Source organism: Papaver somniferum, chromosome 2 (assembly GCF_003573695.1).
Source record: "Papaver somniferum cultivar HN1 chromosome 2, ASM357369v1, whole genome shotgun sequence".
In the NCBI taxonomy this organism is placed as follows: domain Eukaryota; kingdom Viridiplantae; phylum Streptophyta; class Magnoliopsida; order Ranunculales; family Papaveraceae; genus Papaver; species Papaver somniferum.
In genome coordinates this window covers 199,615,337-199,636,384 of record NC_039359.1, presented here as the reverse complement: position 1 = coordinate 199,636,384, position 21,048 = coordinate 199,615,337, and the positions used below count along the sequence as shown (strand labels likewise).

Below are 21,048 nucleotides of genomic sequence, written 5' to 3'. Positions count from 1 at the left end.
AGCTTATATATCTGAAGATGATTTCTGAACTTAAACTTATAAAGACTAAGGAATGAAAATTGCAAACCGTGGCTATAAATTTTATGAACCGATTCAAGTGAATCAAATCATCATTGCTTCAATTTTGTCTTGTGTAGTACATAAGATTTATTTGCAATTGAACAACTCTCTAACTAGTTCATTTGAGTCACTTGAACTAGTTATGGTGAAGAAGAATATGGTTGGTATGAAATGCTCATATGGCTAACCTTTTGGTTAATTATTGTTGAACCAACAATGTACACGTTTGGGTACGGTTAACAAACCTAGAAGCGTACATTTCATTTGTGTATAACAAGCTAAGTTTTCGATCTAACGGTTGAGAAATATCAGCTTGAATCTAAATCAGGTTTGCATCTGACGGTGGATATTGTTTGCTTTGTGACCAAGGCGAAACCCTGATTTGAAAGACTATATAAGGGGATATCTAGCAACTCTGCAAAACTAATCCCCACACCTCACGTGTGATACTAGTTTGCGTGCTAGAGTCGTTTCTCCTTTAAACTTTGGTTTTCTTTTTCAAAAACCAGGTTAACGACTTAAAGACTTCATTGGGATTGTGAAGCCAGACCGATACTACTTTTATCGTAGTTGTGTGATATGATCTTGCATCTTCTATCGTACGAGTACAATCAGATTGATTGGCTTGAGATTAATATCTCCGATAGGCAAGATATAAAAAGTAGTCACAAACATCCTCGTCTCATTGTTTGTGATTCCGCAACATCTTGTTTTGCTACCATACGATTAAGATTGTTGTGAGGTGATTGATTTATCTAGGCTATTCTTCGGGAATATAAGACCGGATTATCAATTGGTTCCTGTTCACCTTGATTATTATCAAAAGACGGAACAAAAACTTTAGGGTTTTTCTGTGGGAGACAAATTGATCATTTGATAGACTTGTATGTGTGAGACAGATTTGTTTATTGTTAAAGCCTGCATTTTGGTTCGTAGAAACTCTTAGTTGTGGGTAAGATCATCTAAGGGAATCAAGTGCGCAGTATCCTGCTGGGATCAGAGGCGTATGGAGTACAACTGTACCTTTGATCAGTGGGAGACTGATTGGGATTCAACTACAGTCCAGTCCGAAGTTATCTTGGAGTAGGCTAGTGTCTGTAGCGGCTTAATACAGTGTGTTTTCAATCTGGACTATGTCCCGGGGTTTTTCTGCATTTGCGGTTTCCTCGTTAACAAAATTTCTGGTGTCTGTTTTATTTCAGTTTCCGCATTATATTGTTTTATATTTATAATTGAAATAATACAGGTTGTGCGTTAGATCATCAATTAGAGTAATTCAACCTTTGGTTGTTGATTGTCATTGATTGATCCTTGGATATTGGTCTTTGGTACCATCCAAGTTATTCCTTGTATTTGATTAGTACTCGCAGTTTCTGTTTGAGGAAATCAATTCAAAAGAGAGAGATATAAACTCGTTGATATACTTTTAATTGATTGAGTCTTGTTGATTCTCTTGAAAGTATATTCGCGTTTGTCCATACAGATTGCTAAACGAAATATTGGGTGGTGTTGTTGGACCCCCGTTTTTTGAATTGGTATCAGAGGAGGCAAACACGTTCAAGACCTCAAAAGTCTGTGTTTGTAGCGATCTGACTCTATGGACAGAGGTGATATCTATATTAACGTACCGCCAGTCTTCGATGGCTCTAATTACTTATGGTGAAAAATTGCTATGCGAGCTTTTCTTCAAGCGCGTGATTTTCAATCGTGGGTATATGTTGTTAATAGCTATGATGCTCCCGTTGTGGCAATTGGAGATGTTACCTCATGATGCTAAAATTATTGTCAAAAATTTCCTTGGTTTACTTTGTAACATATTGATGTGAACTTCCGATATTGATGTTTGATTGGTGGAACGTCGGTGGTATACTATAAACATGTTTCATTGTTCAGATCTCGAAATAGGTATATGAAATATTTTGATTTATAGTTTTAATGATATCAATACAAAAATGTAAATGAAATTAACAATTAATTTTTACAGGAATAATACAAGTCGATTTATAATTCCTATTTGAGGTACCTTGCAGTGTGAGAGATGATGTTTCATTTGAATAAGAAAGTTGGTTGACATAAGGCATTTATAAAGACGACCTTCCGATGTACTTTACTGTAACAACAATGACGAAGCACAAAAACTTAAGAAATGGTGGAATTCCTAATTCTAGTTTAAAGGCATTTCTAATCCAAAATTACATGGGAGAGGCATTTATTATTAGGATACAACTGACCCTGTCGCGGATACATAAATTGCCATTGTTTTTATATTATGGTTATTTGGTTCATGTTTTCTTCCCAATCCAAGCATCGTTATTTTAGTCGAGTTGTACTTTCGTCTCGATATCACGTACTTGTATAGACTCCTTGAGGTAAATATAACAATACATATCCTCTGGATTTATATTAGTTACAAATAAATTCAGCAAGTAACTAATTATACGATGTTTACTTTCAGTTTTGGTGGTAAACACATTTTGGTTATGGTGTGAAAGACTTTTTTACTACACCAAAAATATTTCCCAACTGGAGTAATGTATGAAGCCGGTAACTGGAATAAAAACAAAACAAAGGAGAGCTAATTGATTTGTATATATGGAGATACCAACACATTGTTAGGGACAAACATACTGTTATTTGGATGTCGTATGAGTATTTTGAGGAGATAAGTCATCAGGTTTCCCAAAAGATCAAATAATTTCCACTCCACCGCAATGTGTTCTACAGTCCTGTTAGGGATCTTGGTGTTTATTATTATCGAAAAGTATGGGCTAGATAGTTAGCTGGTACAGTTGGACTACCACAAAAGCCTCGATCCATGTCCACCGTCTTTACAGCAAAACACACAAGACTTAAGAGAAGAGGCTGTACAAGGTATGAGACATTATTCACCGCTTGTGACGAAGCGAACATGACAAATGGTTCAAATCGGTTATAAAGCCGATAATTGGTCAAGAATTTGTATGCATATATGGGTTGGATTTTCCTACAATGGGCATAGAATTAACTAAAATGCCTTATCCAACACATCCACCGTCGATGATTTATCCTTCAACAAGAGCTTCATCTTCATTTGACCCGTCAAGAGGACATTCTAGAGAAGAATATTTATCGTATGGGTCTAATTTACCAAAATTGAGGTGGGAGCTATAGACTCTTTTACTCTCACTAGAGAGCGTCGCACTTCCAATTTTCTCACAAGGTATCGAGTGCCCTAATTTGTATACAAGAACATCATCCGGTCGTGAAAAATTGATAGAACAATTGATTCAAAGGAGTTAAGAGATATAAAAACTAGACATATATACGTACAAGAGATACACAGAACGGGAGAGACCATGAGCTTCAATCCTCATTTTTCAAACCATACTGTAAATCCAACATCCCAGGATATAATGACAGACTCACAAGTCAACATTATGCTAAGAGAATGATATCGTCTAATGTGAAAATCTCCATATCGTTAATTCCCTCAACAAAATCCTCAAAGTTATCAAGATCATAGAAGATCGTTAGACTTTGAAGGTTCTCCAACTCAAGGTAAAGGACCTCAAGCTTCAGGATCATACGAGAGGTTTGGAAGTATGATGCCAGGGATTGTATAACATGAACTTGAATATGTCTAAGTAGTTGTGCTTATATAAACTTAATGATTTCTAATTAAAATCCGAATTTAGCATATTTTAAAAGGTAAATATCTAATCTATTTATGTAAATCGCTACAATTAATTATTATAAGCTATTTAGAAAGGAAAGGAAAGTAAAATTATATTTAAATTCATATTTAATTAAAATTTATAAAAACCCCATCAACGTCTTGCTCGAGTAGTATGTGTACTATTTAACATCCCATACGGGTTACCAAAAACTCCCTAAGAATTGCGTAATGAGTTTCGTAACAAAATTTGTTGTTTTTCATCTTCGCCATTCCTCGCAATCTCGCAAGACAGCTTTAGCATTGGTTTCACCCTTAAGTCGATGTCGATTGATAACCCGAAATAAAACTATAAATTCTTCTACATGCTTTCTTATATTTTGATATCGGCAAAACAACTCAATTGCATTGTGGTCAACATACTAGAAATTTTTTCATAATTCTTCTACAATAACTCGCACTCACTAAACCATTTTGTCGTTGTTCCGAACCCCTAGCTGGATAACATACTACAAAATCTCTGCATATAGATAAATTTTCATCTATGATAAACTCCGCATATTAATATATGGTTGAGCCATTCCTCGAAAACTATGAGAATAAAATATGGAGAAGATATGATTTTGGAAGTCAAAATGATTGAATTTATAGAAGACGAGATGCTGGATGTAGCTAGCCATTATCGGTTCATTTAGGGATGACTGACTCAACTGGAGACGACCATTGTCTCTACCAAAGCCGAGACTCGGATTTTCCTAAACCTGGTGTCTTTGTTTGATTTGATCGGTTCAACTTGAGACGGGGTGGTTAAATTTTCGGATTTGAGCAATTGCTCATCCATTAGCCGACTTATTTGTCCCTTGTCGGGTGAGAATGAAAAATCTTCCCATTTTCTAGCCCCACTATAATCGCTATAAGAGGTCTCTAATAACAGGTCAAAAAAATTCTACGTGGAGTTCATTTTTAGACCTCCATTTGTTGGGGTTTTCAAATATGGCCTAAATAAGACCTTTTTCCTAAAATTCATCTCCAATAGTCAAGGTTGTGCTATGTATTTTGGATTTAGATAAGCATAAAAAATATTTCTTTTAACATGACTTTGTATCAAATATTAACTTTTTTAAATAAAATTGATAACGTGGAATTAGTTAAGGGTCATCCCGAAGGTGTAGTTAAGACTTTGTTTAAATCTTTCATATTTAGTATTTCATCCCTCCTAGTTTATAGGACCTAACTACTGGAGAGACATTTATACTAAATGGGGGTCTAAACCTATATGTCACTCAAAAAAAGTATTTTCACCCTCTATTAGAGATGGACTTAAAATTCCTTCATAGTTTGGGTACAATCGGTAGATAGTAAACATCATGAAACTACCGATTGTGAAAATAGATAAATTCAAAATTCCATTTTTTTTGAATATTTTGAATTTAGGGCTACTACCACAATCAATAGATAATGAACATCACAAAACTACCGATTGTACCAATTATGAAAATAGAGAAATTCAAAATTCCATTGGTTTTTTGAAAATTTTGAATATGGGGCTACTATCACGATCGGTAGATTATGAACATCATGAAACTACCGATTATTTTTGTGTAGAGAATTTGAAAATTTAAGGATTTTAGCAAAATTCAAATTTTGGGGCTACTTTGTAATCGGGAAGTTAAATGAACTTCATTTATTACCGATTATGTTAGTTCATTTACTACCGATTGTAATAAGCACTTAAATAAACTTCATTTACTATCGATTATGTTTGTGTAGAGAATTCAAAAATTTAAGGATTTTGGCACAATCCGATTTTGGGGCTACATTGTAATCGTAAGCCAATTAAATATCATTTTCTATCGATTATTGATATATTTTGGCTCAGCAGTTTACAACCGGTAGATATGGTACTCCATGCTGGGTTGTTTATGGCATTCAAACTAAAAAACAAAACAAAAAAAATCCTCTTTATAACAAATTTCCCCCGATTATAAATTTAATTATCGATTATTAAGGGTAAAATCGTTATTATGAAAAACTAGAGATGCTCGGGTGACCCTATTTTGTTTAGGTGACTCTATCTTTTGTTTTGTGAAAAATACTAGAACCCCCGTACTATATGGGTTCAATATATAGAAGCCCCGATAAATGGATCCTACACTATCAATTCCATACTTTAGGAAAATGATATTGTTAGGCCCAAAAAATCAAAATTTCTTCAGATCTGGCCCATAATTAATTATTATGAATTTTAATAATGAGAACACTACTCTTTTCTATAAATACATGAGGAATATCAGAAGATTCTTTTCTTTTCATTTCTCTATTCTCTTCTTCATTCTCTTCCCCACTCGAGAGCTTTTCATTTCTGGTTTTTTCTCTCTCTCCAGTTCTTTCAGAAACACATTTTAGGGTTCTAAATTATTTTGAGCAGAGATAATCCATTAAAAAATGTAATCGATTAATTTCGTGTTTTCCAGTTTAATTAAATTTAGGTTTGAATCGATTAGTTTCGACATTTGATCTAGTTTTCATTGTATGATTTCGCGGTTGTTGTTGTACTTTATTCTTGGTTTGTTCTCTGAAATTGGAAAGATCCAAGAGTTTGAACAAGTATTGTAATCGATGAAGACGATAGAGATCATAAATCCACCACCAAGAGAAGGAGGAGCGTCAGTTGCAGTTGAAAACACAAATCTGAGAAACAAATTTCAATAGTTGATCTATAGCTTCAATACGAATTCATCAACAAGCTAAGTATCCTCCTCTCTTTGTGATGATGCTTCGATTGAGAGTTTTTAGTTGATTTAAGTCAGATTTTTTTTCTTCAGAAAAGTATATTAGGATTTTATAAACCTAAATCTTTAGATGCTTCTCAATTAACTTATCTGAATCGAAATCAGAGCTTAGATTTACAATCATCTGCTTACTTTGGTTGTTTTAATGTAAATTTTTTGAAAAAATTTGAACAAAATTCTCGGATCCGTTCTTCGTTAAAATCGGTGTACTGTATGTTTCTATATCTAGTTTCGATCTATCTGCTGCTGTTGATGAGTATGTTTTTGATTATTCATCTACTGGTGATGCTTGGATATGTGGTAATTCAGTTTGAATATGTTTGGAGTGGATGTTGACAGAAAAGATTGAGATGTTTGTGGTTGACTATGCTGAATTTCAGGCATTGAAACTGATGGTGGTTGCAATTGAAGCTGCAAAATGGACTTGGTGGTGAGCTTAGGTGTATGCTTAGGTTTCAGTTACAAAGTTCAGGTGTAAGCTAGTAAGGCAACATGATGAGCTGCATGATAATTGAATTGAATTTCAGATTGCAGGAATGATGAGGTTGAGTTTAAGTGACTGATTGCTTTGAGTTATTTAATCATATGGTTTGGTTTTCATACTTCAGGTTAGGTTTGATATATGTACTCTTAGTTGTTCAAGTTCAGGTTTAAGTTCTCATACTTCAGCTGAGATTTTTTGATGTTTAATTTTGTTGTTCAGGTAACTTTTCGTGTTGAATTGGTAAAGAAAATAGGAACACAAGGTGTTAGGTTCCAAATACTGCAGTACAACTATGGGAGGTAAATAATGAACTCTAGGAACTTTGATTGTCTTCTCATTTCTTAACATTCTATGAGCATATGTAACTCTCATTTATATTAGGAGGATGCATGTGTAACTGTGAATCATCTGTAACTCTTTATGTCACCATATGTTGATTGCTATAGAATTATATGAAAATTCTGGAACCTTGTATTGATAGGATCCCATTTTTGATGAAATTGTGCTGCTATAAGCATGTGTATCTGCTAGTTACACATGCTTTTAGGATGTGTATTTGTTGGTTACACTTGCATATTTGATGTGTATTTGTTGGTTACACCTGTATTTAGGGATGTATATCTACCATCATTAAATTATTCTTCTTTTAAGAAAAAATCAAGTATCCTCTTTTTTCATTTGGACCTTGCTGCATATAAATGGGTTCTTATTTATTATCATACAATGGATAAGCCTATGACTTTCGTATTTACATTTGTAGGAGGTTTCAGGGCCAAAAAGTAGTTACATAGATAGAATAATTTTTGCTTACCTTCTAGTTACACAAGCTAAGTGGATGTGTAACTTCTAGTTACACAAGATAAATAGATGTGTAATTTCTAGTTACACATGCTAATTAGATGTATAACCTTTACTTACACATACTGATTGAATGTGTAACTTCTGGTTATTACATAGATTTTACTTACATATAGTAATGGTTGTTACTGATTGAAAATGTTGCATTCTTTCCATGAAGGTTGCATTATTTTTATTTAAAGATTTTGGTAACTACTTGTTGAATATGACCTTGAGTGCTTGTGTTTTGTATAGTTATTGAAGAAGCTGATGGTGGTAGTTATGTTAATTTCAGAGAGGATGTGTTGGTCTGGACCTAGTGGTAGTATTAGCAGGGTACTAAAAGATGGGGAGAAAGCTGGTGTTAATGATTCGGTTATTTATGCCTCCCGAAGCTTATAGAACTGCCTAAGGGAAACAATTATGCGTCAACTAAGCCTGGCCGTGCATGTATTTCTTCTTCGCCATTGGGGTTAGCTCTGTAAGTAATTACGTTTCTTTTTTGAGTGGCATGCTTTTTGTTATTAACTTGTCTCCATGAATATCCCCTCGTGAATTCCGCCAGTTTACCCATTTTTTGTAAATAAGCATTGTTTTTTGATTTTAGATATTTACTAGTAGACATTCTGATGTAAACATGATATATGCATGTGTAACTCCTAGTTACACAAGTCGTACGGATGTGTAACTAGAAGTTACACATGCTATATGCATATGTAACTCTTAGTTACACTGGTCACATGCATGTGTAACTACTAATTACACAATGCTAAAATAAACAAGCATTACAACCAAAAAAATTACATATGCCAGGTACACAAGCCATATGGATGTGTGACTTTCTAGTACACATCCATTTTTGTAGTCCTACTTTTCTGATTGCTTCTAAATTGGTTTTATATTTTATTCCCATTTTTAATGTGTTCCGTAATTTTTGTTGTTTAAGAAGCTCGTATCAGGAATTTTTTTTTGTCAAGGTGACACAGCCCATGAAATAGTGTTTATGTAGTGTTTCAGTGCATAATTTTAATGTCTTTTTCAGATTTGACACTAATTGAGAGTTATACTAGTCATTTCATGAATAACTGCTAGTTATATTTCAGGTTACACTAGTCATTTCATGTATATTTCAGCTTTTCCACATATATAACTGCTAGTTACACTAGCCAGATGCTTCTTTAATTTTTATTCTCTTTTATTTTTGATGTGCATTTTTCTTTTGACACTAGCTTATGTTTGTTTGTTATTATATTTCAGGTTTCTAATAACTTCATAAAAGTTAATTGCTTAAATGTGGTAATGGTCTCGCTGGAATTGGAGTTGACGCTTAATACACAAATCAGATGCATGTGTAACTCTCAATTACACTAGATAGATTCATATGTAACTCTCAATTACACTAGACAGAAGTTACACATGGTAAGAAATTATTGTAAATGAATATTAAAGTAATACATGTATTTTTTGTATCCGTTATTTTTTGGGCTATCACCGTTGAAATCCTCGCGTTTCCTTTTTCCCACAAATCCGGACAACTTTTGATTCAAACCAAATTGAAGGACAGCTGAGTTCGTCCGTCCGTGATTGTTAAGTTTCGTTTTTTTATTTCAGTTTTACCCCTCCACCATAGTTACTTCTTAAACCGTAGTTAGGCTTTATATGGGTTTGGGAAAATGGGTTGGTTTGAGAACCGTACTTATTCCCATTTGTGATGGTATCGGTATCTCTCCATTTCTGATTTTTTCTATTTATCTTGCAAGGATTTCAAGCTTATCAGATATATCATTCAATATTGCATTCAAACTTTGTTTACAGCCGAATTCACTGTAAAAGCAGATACTTAGTGATGGTGTCTGCTGGTAAAAGCCAAGCAGTTGATTATCAAAGTGACTTAGGCATTAAGCATAAATTACATTCGAGTCTTCACACCAAAAACTTATAATGTTTTCAACAAGACAACTACAAACTCTACTGCAAACTCGTTTGTCCATTAATCCAAATTACATCTTCACCGGAAATATCCGGAGTCATATCAGGTTGCACATTGCTTCACTTCAGAGTTCAGTCTGAAACTGCACCACAAGCCCCCAAATACAAATCCTCATGTGTTTTTCTTTATCAAGGGGATCCCAGAAATAACCTTAGTCCGCAAGGTACGTCATATAACTGTGGAAATAATTTAGGGTCACTTTAGGGTCAACTTTAAACTTCAAACCCCATCGTCTCTTTTGATACAGTTTAATAACAGTGAGTGATGATCGCTTCTGATTTCGAGTTTGTGTAAATTAGAAAAGGTGGCCAGTAATGAGAGATAATTTTTTGTAGTTTGTACTTCGTATACAAATTATGAAATGTATGCATATTCAAAAGATCTAAGTGGCGAGTGTTATCATACTTCTTTTCCAGTTCTGACACTCCATGCATATACACTGCCGTGCCCTGAACCTACATAAGAGAAATAATTAAAGGAAAAGTTTAGAGCAAGAACTAATGAAGTAAGATTTTACTAAGTGACAAAAACTAAGTGACAAAAGCTAAACCACCAATCTTTACCATCTGAGATATTGATAATCTGGTATGTAAAATATCTGCCAAAATGGTTTATTCCTCGGGTAAATTTGATCAAATAATTATGTGGAACAGAATTTAACTTAAGGGATTCAACCAATCTGTCGAACAATTCAAGTTAAATTTGTAAAGTAAAAACAAAAACTAAGAAAATTACTTGATACAACGAACGCTCCATCTGGACTGAAAGATGCTTCTAAAGTGGAATTGCTTGAAACTGGCTTGACATTGTGAGGAATTCAAGCTGGTAACCTAGGGCTCAAGCAACTACAGGCTGAACCTGCTGTTGTCCATCTGCCCGATTATAGTCCCGCCCACGCCCACGACCCCCTCTTCCTCTACCACGACCACGCCCTGCAGATCCGCGCCAAACAGCATTACTTGCCAAAAACATGTCAAACACAATAAAACAAGTTCTCTTTTTTTTTTTACATCTCTTATTCGTGTTTGATAGAAAACAGAGACTGTAATTCAATACTAGTCTTTTGAACTACAAGCAAGTACCATATAATAATGCATGCTTCACCATACATATTCAAGACGAGAACTTACCACGTGTTTGGGCAGGAGGCCCATCGTTGCACTCATTGTTATAACCACCAAATTCAGGTTGCATATCTCCGCCACCATAACCTCTTCCGCGGCCTCTTCCTCTGCCGCCAAAGCCACATCCACCTTCATAATTTCCTCCATCTCCATTGAATTCACCACCTCCATTAAAGTTCCCTGCACCCATGATAAACAAAATCATATTGGGAAAAGAAATTTCTAACCCTCCTTCAGGATAAGCACTTATTGTGGTTGCATAAGAACTGATAAAATCATACCCATCAATAGAAATGAATCATAGAAATACAAGAAACTTAAAGTTCACAAAAATTATTCTACCACAGAACAATATATCATTCTTTCAACAAAATGTTGCCCTAGTTGCGTGACCAATATTTACAATTCTTCACATTCAAAGATGCCATAGAACACTATCAGCAATTGCTAGAGATAAACTAAGTGAAAGGAAAACTTGCTCACATTGAATCAAAAAGGTATACTTTTTCAGTCGTTTTGATTCAATCGCAAACTCTCACAAATATGCATCCCCTTCAACAAGCCCGATTCCAAAGATACTGGATCATGCTGCTTCTGGCGGGAGAAATTCTTTCAATACCGTGTATATTTTCCTTTCTGAAAGTTTTGTGACTGCCTGAGCAGCAAGTGGTACAATTAATGTGTGGGCAAAGAGTATGTGCACATGTAGTATGAATTTAGGTTTACGCAGTGGACCTTGGGTTGTTTCCGGTGAAGAACACATCACTGTCGAAGGGTGTTTTTCCTGTAGTGGGAACACCAGTAGCAAGAGAAAGCAATCTCGTTTTGCCATAATATTTCCCAGAAAGTTTACATCTCTATAAGCAGAGTAGTGCTAGTCTTTCAAACTGTTGTATAAGATAAATTGGGTACCTCTCTAATTAATTTTGGCAGTCATATAATTTAAAACAGGTACCAGAGCTAGACGGTAGTAAGAAAAGAAAGGTAAAGTATAATACTGTTTGGGTATATATGTACTGTAGGAGCCGATTAGAAGCTAGGATTGTGCTTTTTCTCAACGTTATTCATTCTGTAACACTTCTGACATGAAGAAGAAGATCACATTAGAGTCGGACCATAAACACATTTAAAATCAGAAAAGAACTAGAGATTAAATTGTGAACATATGTCATAAGATAATTCAAAACTTAAATCTCATTAAAAACAAAAATTAAGTTTCAATCACAAAATACGTAGCTTGATCAACAGTAAATCGTATACACGCTTAATAGCAACATAATCACAAGTGGATGTGGAATATTGATTTTAGGTCACCTGGATTCGGATTCCTGTCCATCGCACTCGATACTTTCTGCTAGTTTTTCACCCACTGGAGAAAAAGAAGAAAACCGAGGAGAACATGGTAGATGACTGAGGGAGAACATGGTAGATGACTGAGGGAGAACATGGTATAGAACAAAGGGAGATCGAAGAACAATGAGGAAGAAACAAAATTGCGTTAGGATTCTGATTAACGGGTATGAAATTTTTCTTGTCCTTTTACTTCACCCATGTAGCTACGGTTAGGTTAACCACATAAAAGGGGTTTAAGTCATTTTAACACAACTCACTTCCAACTAGGTATGACCGATTTGACTCTGTCCGTCAATTTTTGTTGACTGAAACCTTGTCTGGATATATAGTTTGACTCGAATGTTAAGATTTCCTCGATGATAACCCTTATTTTTTATGTCTATTTTTCTGATGTGTAACTTTGCATTACACATGTTATAAGAATGTGTAACTTCATGCCATATGCATGTGTAACTTCTGTTTACACATTCACATTATAACTTAATAATTTTGGATCTAGATTTAAAAATTTTAAATTTTATTTAATTCAAAGCTTGATAATATATATAATTTAAAGACATGAATGTCTTTTAATATTTCGGGATCTAAATTTAAATTTTCTTTAATTAAGGACCAGATATTATGTTATTCATGGGTTGGGCTTAGCTTAAGATTCCCTTTTGTTTTATTAGTCGGCTCTAATTCATTATGGGTCCGCTAAAAATGCTCGTATCTTTCACAACCTTGATCCGAGATTTCCTTAGAAGAAAGTAGCACTGGAGATGCTCTAAAGGAGTCTTCAACTGCCAAATCCAATAGTCAGTAGTCGTATTTTTTCATCGTCCAACTGGTAACCTCTCTTGCACTGTGTTATACATGAAACCCTAAGTCGCTGTATCCCTATTTTGACAGTGAGTTTCTGCTTTGAAGTTGAAATTTTCTAATTCATTGGTACTTTCTCATGTTCATTTGGTCCCAAACTTTTAATGTTCTAGGTCATTGTTTTTGTCTCGTCATCTTGAAGCGCATAAACGCTTTTCTTAGAATTCTGAGTTTTAATAGTATGAATTGTTATTTTGTCGGTAGAATTGATTATCATGCTCATGACCGAAGAATCACAATATCGTTCATTGTAGTTCTCTGATTGGAAATGACCTAAGGAAAAGTTCTGATTTTGACTATCTTTTGACGGATGAATATTCATGGTCTTGATTGGGATTAGAAGAAACTCGTTTTTCTGCTATAGGAGAAGCAATTTTTTTATTTTCATGGAAACCTGACGTTTCGCCTTCTTTTTTTTTGTGGTACAGCAATTTAACTTTTTGAAAGATCTAGTCTTGTGAGTCTCTGTCAGTACATTATGGCTAGATCATTGTCTATGCTCTTAAAGAGCATCTCAAGTCTCCCAGCTACTAATTCTCTGAGAACAATGGTAAGATCCTGGAGTTTTGAGTCTTTTTTGTCATATTCTTTAGACCTTGGACAATGATTCAAGAAAAACAGTGATTTAGCTTATTGTTGGTTGTGCGACATTAATAATCCGCGATAGTTAGTAACCTGAGTGACGAATAACTCGATATAGGATTGTGAGTTTTCACAATCCATGGGTTCTCTACTAAGCAAAGGCTTATTGCTTTTGATAAATCGAACTGGAGATTGATATCAAGTTGGTCTAGTTCTACTTTCTAATTATTCCAGACAGTTAGTTGAGTTATCCTTTTTGTTGCTTGGGTTATTGCTTAATGCCTTCAGGAAGTTTTTGCTGTCTATGCTCTCTTCCTACCTGATTATTGATATTTTCTGATGTAGATGGTTATAATCCTGTTTTTGATCTTGCCCAAATTTGTGGGTGTAGGTGTCAGGATCTTTTTGTGGTGAAGGTATGCGATACTCCACAACTGTGCCAAGCGACCCTGACACGCATGAGGATTTCAGACCCACCAACAAGGCTGCAAATTCCGATATTTCTTTGAAGGATATTGTTGAACAGGTAGATTGTCATCCTTTTTTTTTTTCCTTCTTGATGAACCATTTAACTTTACTTGTCCCTTGGTTTATGTAGTTCCTCGCTCATTTGTTTAGTCTATGAACATGGTCAATAGGATATCAAGGAAAACCCTGTAATGATTTACATGAAAGGAGTTCCTGATCAACCTCGGTGTGGATTCAGCTCGCTGGCAGTAAGAGTGCTCAATGAATATAGTAAGTTTCCACTTGTTCATTTCATTTGCAAAATAATGAAGTTGTTCATTGCCTTGAAACCAAGTCACGCCTTCATGCGGACACTCCGGGTATGCATGTCTATATAACAATGCAGGACATTTCATGAGACGTCCCTCTCCCTTTGCCACTAAATGCTACTGTTAGGTATATTATTTGGATCTATGTGTAATTATTTGGTGTTTTTACAATGAATTTTCTCTGCAGATGTTCCATTGAGTGCTAGAAACATATTGGAAAATCAGGAGCTGAAGAATGCTGTAAAAACTTTTAGGTATGAAACCTTATGTATCTGTGTCAAACCTTAGCATTAAGCACGATTGTTGAGTGCTCGTATCTGAGAGATCTAGAAGGGTGTGACCAAAAATGTATGTTTTACTAATCCTAATTTTTTGAACATGTAGCCATTGGCCAACATTTCCTCAAATTTTTATTAAAGGTGAATTTGTTGGAGGGTCAGACATCATCCTCAATATGCACCAGGTAAAATTCTATGGCGCATGTTCCTATCATTTTCTTTTTAATTTACTATGCTCTAAATTGTGAACTGTCCTTGGCAGACTGGAGAACTGAAAGAAAAACTTAAGGATTTTACTGCAGAAAGCAAGAAGGAAGAATAAAGATGAACTCTAACTTAGATTATAGATGGTATGAGTTTTTTAAGTCATGAAAATGGCATTTGTCCTTTTGTTGGAACATAAATAATGTAGAAACATTGATCAGATTTCACTTGTATAACTCCATTGTTATAAGCTTTATTGTTATTATTTTTATTTATTTTATTAATAACATTTTTATTGCCGAGCGAACTGAAAATTGAAACCTAGAAGCTATACAAGATCATATAACTGAAACAGTAGTATGCGAGAGGCAACATCATATATGATGTGATGTCATTTCGGTGGATCTTCTAAACTATAAGAAAACTAGATGTGTTTTTCTTTATGATTCTAGATTGGGATTGATGTTAACAAACGGTGGTCTAAGAGCATCTGGTGGAGTTTGGGCGGGGTTATGTCAACCAACTGGTAAGCATCTATATATGCGGGCTTTATCTCATATATACGTACTTGTACTCTGGTTAACTTGTCTCTCCCTTTAATAGAATGTGGAGTCATGTACAGTTGACAACTCAATTGCAGATATAATTGTTTCATGGAAAGTCTGTATTATTGCTATAAAGGGGAGGTTCCAGCTGTTGTGTTTGAATTGGAACTTGCCAGAAATGGACATGGTGAAATTATGTTGTGATGCAGCGTGTTGAGCCAATGTGGGGTAAAATGAAGCTGCTGTGTACTGCTTTTCTGGTGTAGTTTTTGCTTCTATTACTACTAGGTAAGGGTATCTGCACCAATTGCGTTGCAGATTGGATACTCTAGCTATTGAGTTGCCATCGGCTAAAGAGTCTCTGTAATGATATTGTAGCTTCAAATTCTGGAAATGTCATCTCCTCAATGGTGGAAACACTTCGTGGATTCTAATTATCAGAAAAAGGGATATATAGAAAGATAACCATGTACCCTGATAAGATCTTTAGATCCATCTTTATGCTCACAATCACAGCCACCAAGGTTGGCATGTCAAATTTGCTTTGACAGTAGCAGTTTAAAAACCATAATTTCAATGCTTCTCTAACTCTCTCCATTGATTTGACATTAATGGGTCGAGATGGAGCGTATGTGCTCTGGGGAAAGAGTTCCATGGGTGTTCCCTTCTTATTACTTATTTCTTTGGGTCCTGTTAACTTGTATACCCGTGTACCAGTTAACTTGTATACCCGTGTACCAGCGGGACATTGTAAGCACGTTAGTGTACGAGCGAAGTTTTTGCTTACTTCAACTGCTCTCCAAGTCCCCTCATTGTCCACCAGCTCTCTGGTCTACAGATTCTCGTCCTTCAATCTGTCTTTTTTGGCCTCTCGGGGTATAATTAGCACCGTATAATACATCTACCCACATAATAGAAAGAAATGGTCAAAATTAGGTCCAACTGCTCCCTCACTCTCCCGCTCACCAAGCAAACAAATTGCCGTTAGATGATGAATTCACAGCTCTATAATCAACTACCAACCCTACACAACGCAACTTCTCATGAAAAAGCATAACTAACCGGTTTTTATGCAATGAGACATACTCTAAATACCACAAGAAAGGAAAAAGGAAAAAAGAAATCAAACGCAAGAAATCAAATGCAAGCCATCTCCAGCTCTTTGTAATCTCTAGATTACCTCTGCAAATTGAAATGGGTTGTAATGAATCCAAGCATGATGTCGTTACCGGCAACACGGTTAAAACTCATCCTCCACCGGCACGTAAAAATTCTAACACCATCAGCGTTAAAAAGAGCAAGGATTTAGAAGTTATCCCTGAAATTACTGATGATGTCAATATTACGGCGGAAACAACAAACTCATCAGCACCGCCATTATCATTGCGGTCATCTTCGTCGTTAAAGAGCAATGATAATAATAAGACTGAGTTGGCGGTGGTTACGGACAACAACCCTATCGTAACCTCAAAGGACATAAATACCGTAAATGCGGAGCAGCAACAATTGAAAGAAGAGGATCATGTACCTGTAGTTAAATCTGCCGCCGATGACTCATTAAATGAGGCATTAACAAAGGAAGATAATGTTGTTAATGAGAGACATCAACGTAGACTCTCAGGTTCATCCGACCATTATTTTTCGTCGAGGAAAGATGAAGCTGCAATTAAAGCCATTATTGCGGCGGCTGCAGCGGCTGATAACCATGGTGTTGAAAAAGAAGATGTGGTTGAGGAGTTTCTTGATCAAGATGACGATGATCAGAGTAACAAGTTAGTAAGTAATCATGACAACCAAGAGGAGAAGGTAAAGTCAGATTTAGAAGAAGAAGAAACAAAAGAAGAAGATGTCGATGACAAAAACATCATCAAGAATGGTACTGATGGCGGTGATCTAAACAACGGTATGTTTATGTACGTATTTCCGTGATAAATCCTTTCAGTTAACTTCTGTTCTGCACGTGTAATTAGTAATTTTTCATGTTGGTTTTTTGCAATAACCAACGGCAAGTTCTACCACTATTGACCGTCGAACTAGAGTTGCATGGATTTATTTAGCCCATACCTAGAGCCAGAGATTTCAATCCTCACAGAATGCCTGAAAAGGAGTCAACCAAGAAATCAAAATCTCAAGATTGACCAGTCAAACATAAAAAGTCCCGGTCCAACCTCTCTAATTGACCATGTTTTGACCGTGACTTTTGGAGATATGTTAAGACTGTTAAGTTGGCGAGGAAATTATGTGGGCGATGATACAAATTTATACTGCCAATGGTTGTACTTGTATCAACTCATAAAGAAAAATCTCATAATATCTCAGTGGATAAATCATTTTTTTTTGTTATACCTCCTAATCTATACGGTTGAATGTTGAGAGAGATTGAATAAATTTCTTTTGCAGTAAAATCGTCGGAAGCATGTTTGCGAGAGCAAGAATTGTCAGAAGAACCGGAAGTTGCGACAACAATAACACCAACTGTTGATCAACAAAAGGTATTATTAGACTTGTAAAATTTCTAGATGTAGTCCTCACAAACAACACTAATACCGCCTTTCACATATATTTTTTCTGTTGTGTCTCATGAAACACTAGCATCACCATTCCCCTTTTAAGCAAACAACACTAATACCGCCTTTCAATAACACCAACGGGTTTTCATTCTTTTAGTGTTGTTATTTGGGCGTTTCGAATGGAACCACTGTTTCGACAAGGGGTAGGATCCTTTTACATGCTTGATTGACATTATTTTTACATTTGTCCCTTTTACTGATTAAAATCTTATGCTTCTAGTTTTTTCATGAAATGTTCATTGCAATATACACTGTATTTTCATAAAAAGAACCCAGACTACACGGGTAACATTATCATCAACAATTGAATAATTTTTAATTAGCTTTCATTCGGGGGCCATGGAAAAAAATTCCAAACTCCCAAAATAATGTCAATTTATGCATGTCAAAAAAATAATGTCGGACATGTATTCTTCATGCAGAAGTCACACTTTTTGTTACTCCTATTATTTTGTCCAACAATTCTATACAGACCGCCAAAAAAGAAACAATGAGAAAACCGCTATTCACAGATTTTCAGAATTTGTGAGTTCCAGTGGGTCCCACCTCTCGGGAGTTTAGCAGGGGGCCTGCATTATGTGTGGTGTTTTTTTTTTTTGTTGTTTTTTGCTCGGTCTATTAACACTTTTTGTATTTTGTCTTAGTGACTCGAGTATTACTTAATAAAATTTCCAACTTTAACATCTTTGTCTTTGATGCAGTAGGAAAGCCTGATTACTACAACAAAAAATCAACAAACACTAATGAAACAATATAATGATTAAAAACTCCAGTGGATAAATTCATAATTAAGGCGTGGTTGATGGGACTGTAATTTGTATCGATTTGGAGGGAATAATATTGTTGCATGAATTTCATATTGATATCATTTCGTCATTAATTGTACCTGTAAATTTTTTTGCTTGCAAAACCATCTTGGGTTTAATGTTTTTTTTTCCCCAGAGTAGTGTACGACTGGGAATTACTAAGTATACCGACATTGATTGATTTTTCTTCTTTAGTAAATTACAGATGTGAAAAATGAAGTCGCGTATAATTTATGTGGAAGCTCATTTTCTCCGAAGCAATTAATTTATTTTTTATCAGAATATTGATAGCATCGTTTATATATCGGAATTGTTACATGACAAATATGTTAAACAAACAACAAGGTTCAATACCATTACATAAGAAATTAAATAGACAATAATATGTATAACTATTACATTAGCATCATAGTTTTTCTGTTTGAACATGTAATCCAATTCTAGTGTTTCAATTAAACCCGACTTTAACATTCCTATAAACCAAGAACCAAGTAAGGTTGTAAATAAGAAAAGTGTATTGGTTTGCAAATCTACCCAGGACTGTTGCGTAGGAGCCGATCTGAACAAATAAAGATTTAGGCGATTAGGATTTTAGTTATCGTTTTTGTGGGAGAAGAGAGTAGAGGAGAGAGAGAAGTTTTAGTTGTAGTTAAGGGTGTAGGAGTAGATCCTGGACTATAGCGATTGAGACCTTAGACGACTAAAAACCCCATTGGCTCAGACACTATTGTGTCTTGCTGCTGCTTTTTCTATCTATCTCCTAATCTCTTTCGGCCGGTAGGTTTTTCTTTTATGAAGCACTTTCCCTTTGTTTTCAATTTGGGCTATTGTTGTAAGCTTTCATATCTTCCTATGATATTTCAGTGATTTGTCTGGCGATGATGCTCAAGATTTGGTATATGGGTGTTTCTAAATGACATTCATCTTCCACCTCAACCACAACCATAACATCAACAACTCTAGTCACTATTATTACTTCAACAATTACAATATTACACAATAATAATGACAACAAAAAAAGATACCTACTCTGATCGATTATGACCAAACCAAAATCAGATGTTACTTTAGTTTAAACAACGAATTATGTTCATCATTTTAATCTGATAAATAGATAGATTACTTGATGATTCTAAGACATTTGCTTCACAGTGGTATTATTATTTTGTTTGATATTGTTCTTACTAAAACAAAAAAAAGATCATTTAAACTAGTCAAATCAAAATACCTAGTTATTGGTTTGTTGGAAAGTTAGGGGCGGTTGAAATTGTAAAATCGTTTTATTCAAAAAATAAGATAAAATAAATGGTAAAATCATCTAGTCTTTTCATAAGAAAAAATTATAGTCTTTATATAATCGTCTTAAACTGTGTTGTTTATTTAACCGATTTTCCTTGTAGCGATCATAATTTAGAATTGGACTTTGTTGTTAAAAAAACGAGATAAAGTTAAAATCCATAAAAAAAAATTATAATAAATTAGAAATAAAATGTGTTGTAAACGTTGTAACCAACCAAAATTACGTATAACATGGTGTTCTAATAGTGTTTTAAAAAAAGAGAAAAAGGGTAATGTAACATTTATTTAAGTTAACGGATCAAAATAAAATAAAATAAATAAACATTTATCGAAATTAATTGTTGCCTCTGGTGGCAATATAGTTGACCTCTAATGTCTTCTCAAAATCTGGTTAAGTTGAATTCCACACATTGGTATAAGTTCTTAATGATTTTTTAAGGTTAATTCAGATGATCTGACATGTGCATCCCATGCATCCGTTTTTCTTATTGTTCCAAAACTAAAATGTGAAAGTTAGAGTAATTGATATGACGATGGTATCCAAGTACACCACAATCTTTTCGATATCAACCTATAAGTCTGATACCTTGTGTGATCGTCTATGGACAAAGTCGAGACAATACAAAAACAAGGTAGTCACTTGATAATAGTTACGGTACAAGACCGACATTATAGGATCAATATCAAGTGCCTCGGATTAACGTACAAGTGTATTACTTTTAATTATAATAAAACAATTATAATTGCGGAAAGTAAAAGTAAATCACACAACAAGATTTTGTTAACGAGGGAACCGCAAATGCAGACAAACCCTGGGGCCTAGTCCAATTTTGAA

The 21,048-nt window shown here is 34.8% G+C and overlaps 3 protein-coding genes across 21 annotated transcripts; 2 read left to right on the top strand and 1 right to left on the bottom strand.

The window, feature by feature from the left end:
- Positions 1 to 9,699: 9,699 nt before the first annotated feature.
- LOC113350202 (heterogeneous nuclear ribonucleoprotein A3 homolog 2-like) lies at positions 9,700 to 12,484 on the bottom strand. Of its 12 annotated transcripts, none has more exons than XR_003360663.1 (6): positions 12,254 to 12,484; positions 11,675 to 12,019; positions 11,423 to 11,594; positions 10,946 to 11,119; positions 10,551 to 10,747; positions 9,700 to 10,270 (listed from the first exon to the last, which is right to left on the bottom strand). XR_003360663.1 is itself a non-coding variant. In XM_026594309.1 (5 exons), the coding sequence occupies exons 1-3, from the start codon at positions 12,273 to 12,275 to the stop codon at positions 10,653 to 10,655; spliced, it is 291 nt and encodes a 96-aa protein (XP_026450094.1). In that variant the 5' UTR covers positions 12,276 to 12,484; the 3' UTR covers positions 9,702 to 9,991; positions 10,221 to 10,270; positions 10,551 to 10,652. The 12 variants fall into 12 exon arrangements, 2 of the variants coding, with proteins under 2 accessions (XP_026450093.1, XP_026450094.1); XR_003360665.1 differs by having other exon boundaries at positions 11,423 to 11,590; XR_003360662.1 differs by having other exon boundaries at positions 11,423 to 11,826; positions 11,938 to 12,019.
- A 508-nt stretch (positions 12,485 to 12,992) lies between these two features.
- Positions 12,993 to 15,282, top strand: LOC113350201 (monothiol glutaredoxin-S15, mitochondrial-like). Of its 3 annotated transcripts, none has more exons than XM_026594306.1 (7): positions 12,993 to 13,121; positions 13,582 to 13,703; positions 14,127 to 14,261; positions 14,374 to 14,473; positions 14,699 to 14,765; positions 14,896 to 14,974; positions 15,052 to 15,282. In XM_026594306.1, exons 2-7 carry the CDS (start codon positions 13,632 to 13,634, stop codon positions 15,109 to 15,111), a joined length of 513 nt encoding a protein of 170 aa, XP_026450091.1. In that variant the 5' UTR covers positions 12,993 to 13,121; positions 13,582 to 13,631; the 3' UTR covers positions 15,112 to 15,282. The 3 variants fall into 3 exon arrangements, with proteins under 3 accessions (XP_026450091.1, XP_026450090.1, XP_026450092.1); XM_026594305.1 differs by having other exon boundaries at positions 12,993 to 13,182; XM_026594307.1 differs by having other exon boundaries at positions 12,993 to 13,222.
- A 1,303-nt stretch (positions 15,283 to 16,585) lies between these two features.
- LOC113354370 (protein CLEC16A homolog) lies at positions 16,586 to 19,129 on the top strand. Of its 6 annotated transcripts, none has more exons than XM_026597720.1 (3): positions 16,586 to 17,451; positions 17,939 to 18,030; positions 18,813 to 19,129. In XM_026597720.1, the coding sequence occupies exons 1-2, from the start codon at positions 16,733 to 16,735 to the stop codon at positions 18,018 to 18,020; spliced, it is 801 nt and encodes a 266-aa protein (XP_026453505.1). In that variant the 5' UTR covers positions 16,586 to 16,732; the 3' UTR covers positions 18,021 to 18,030; positions 18,813 to 19,129. The 6 variants fall into 6 exon arrangements, with proteins under 6 accessions (XP_026453505.1, XP_026453504.1, XP_026453506.1 ...); XM_026597719.1 differs by having other exon boundaries at positions 18,810 to 19,129; XM_026597721.1 differs by lacking the exon at positions 18,813 to 19,129 and adding an exon at positions 18,206 to 18,681.
- Positions 19,130 to 21,048: the final 1,919 nt, after the last annotated feature.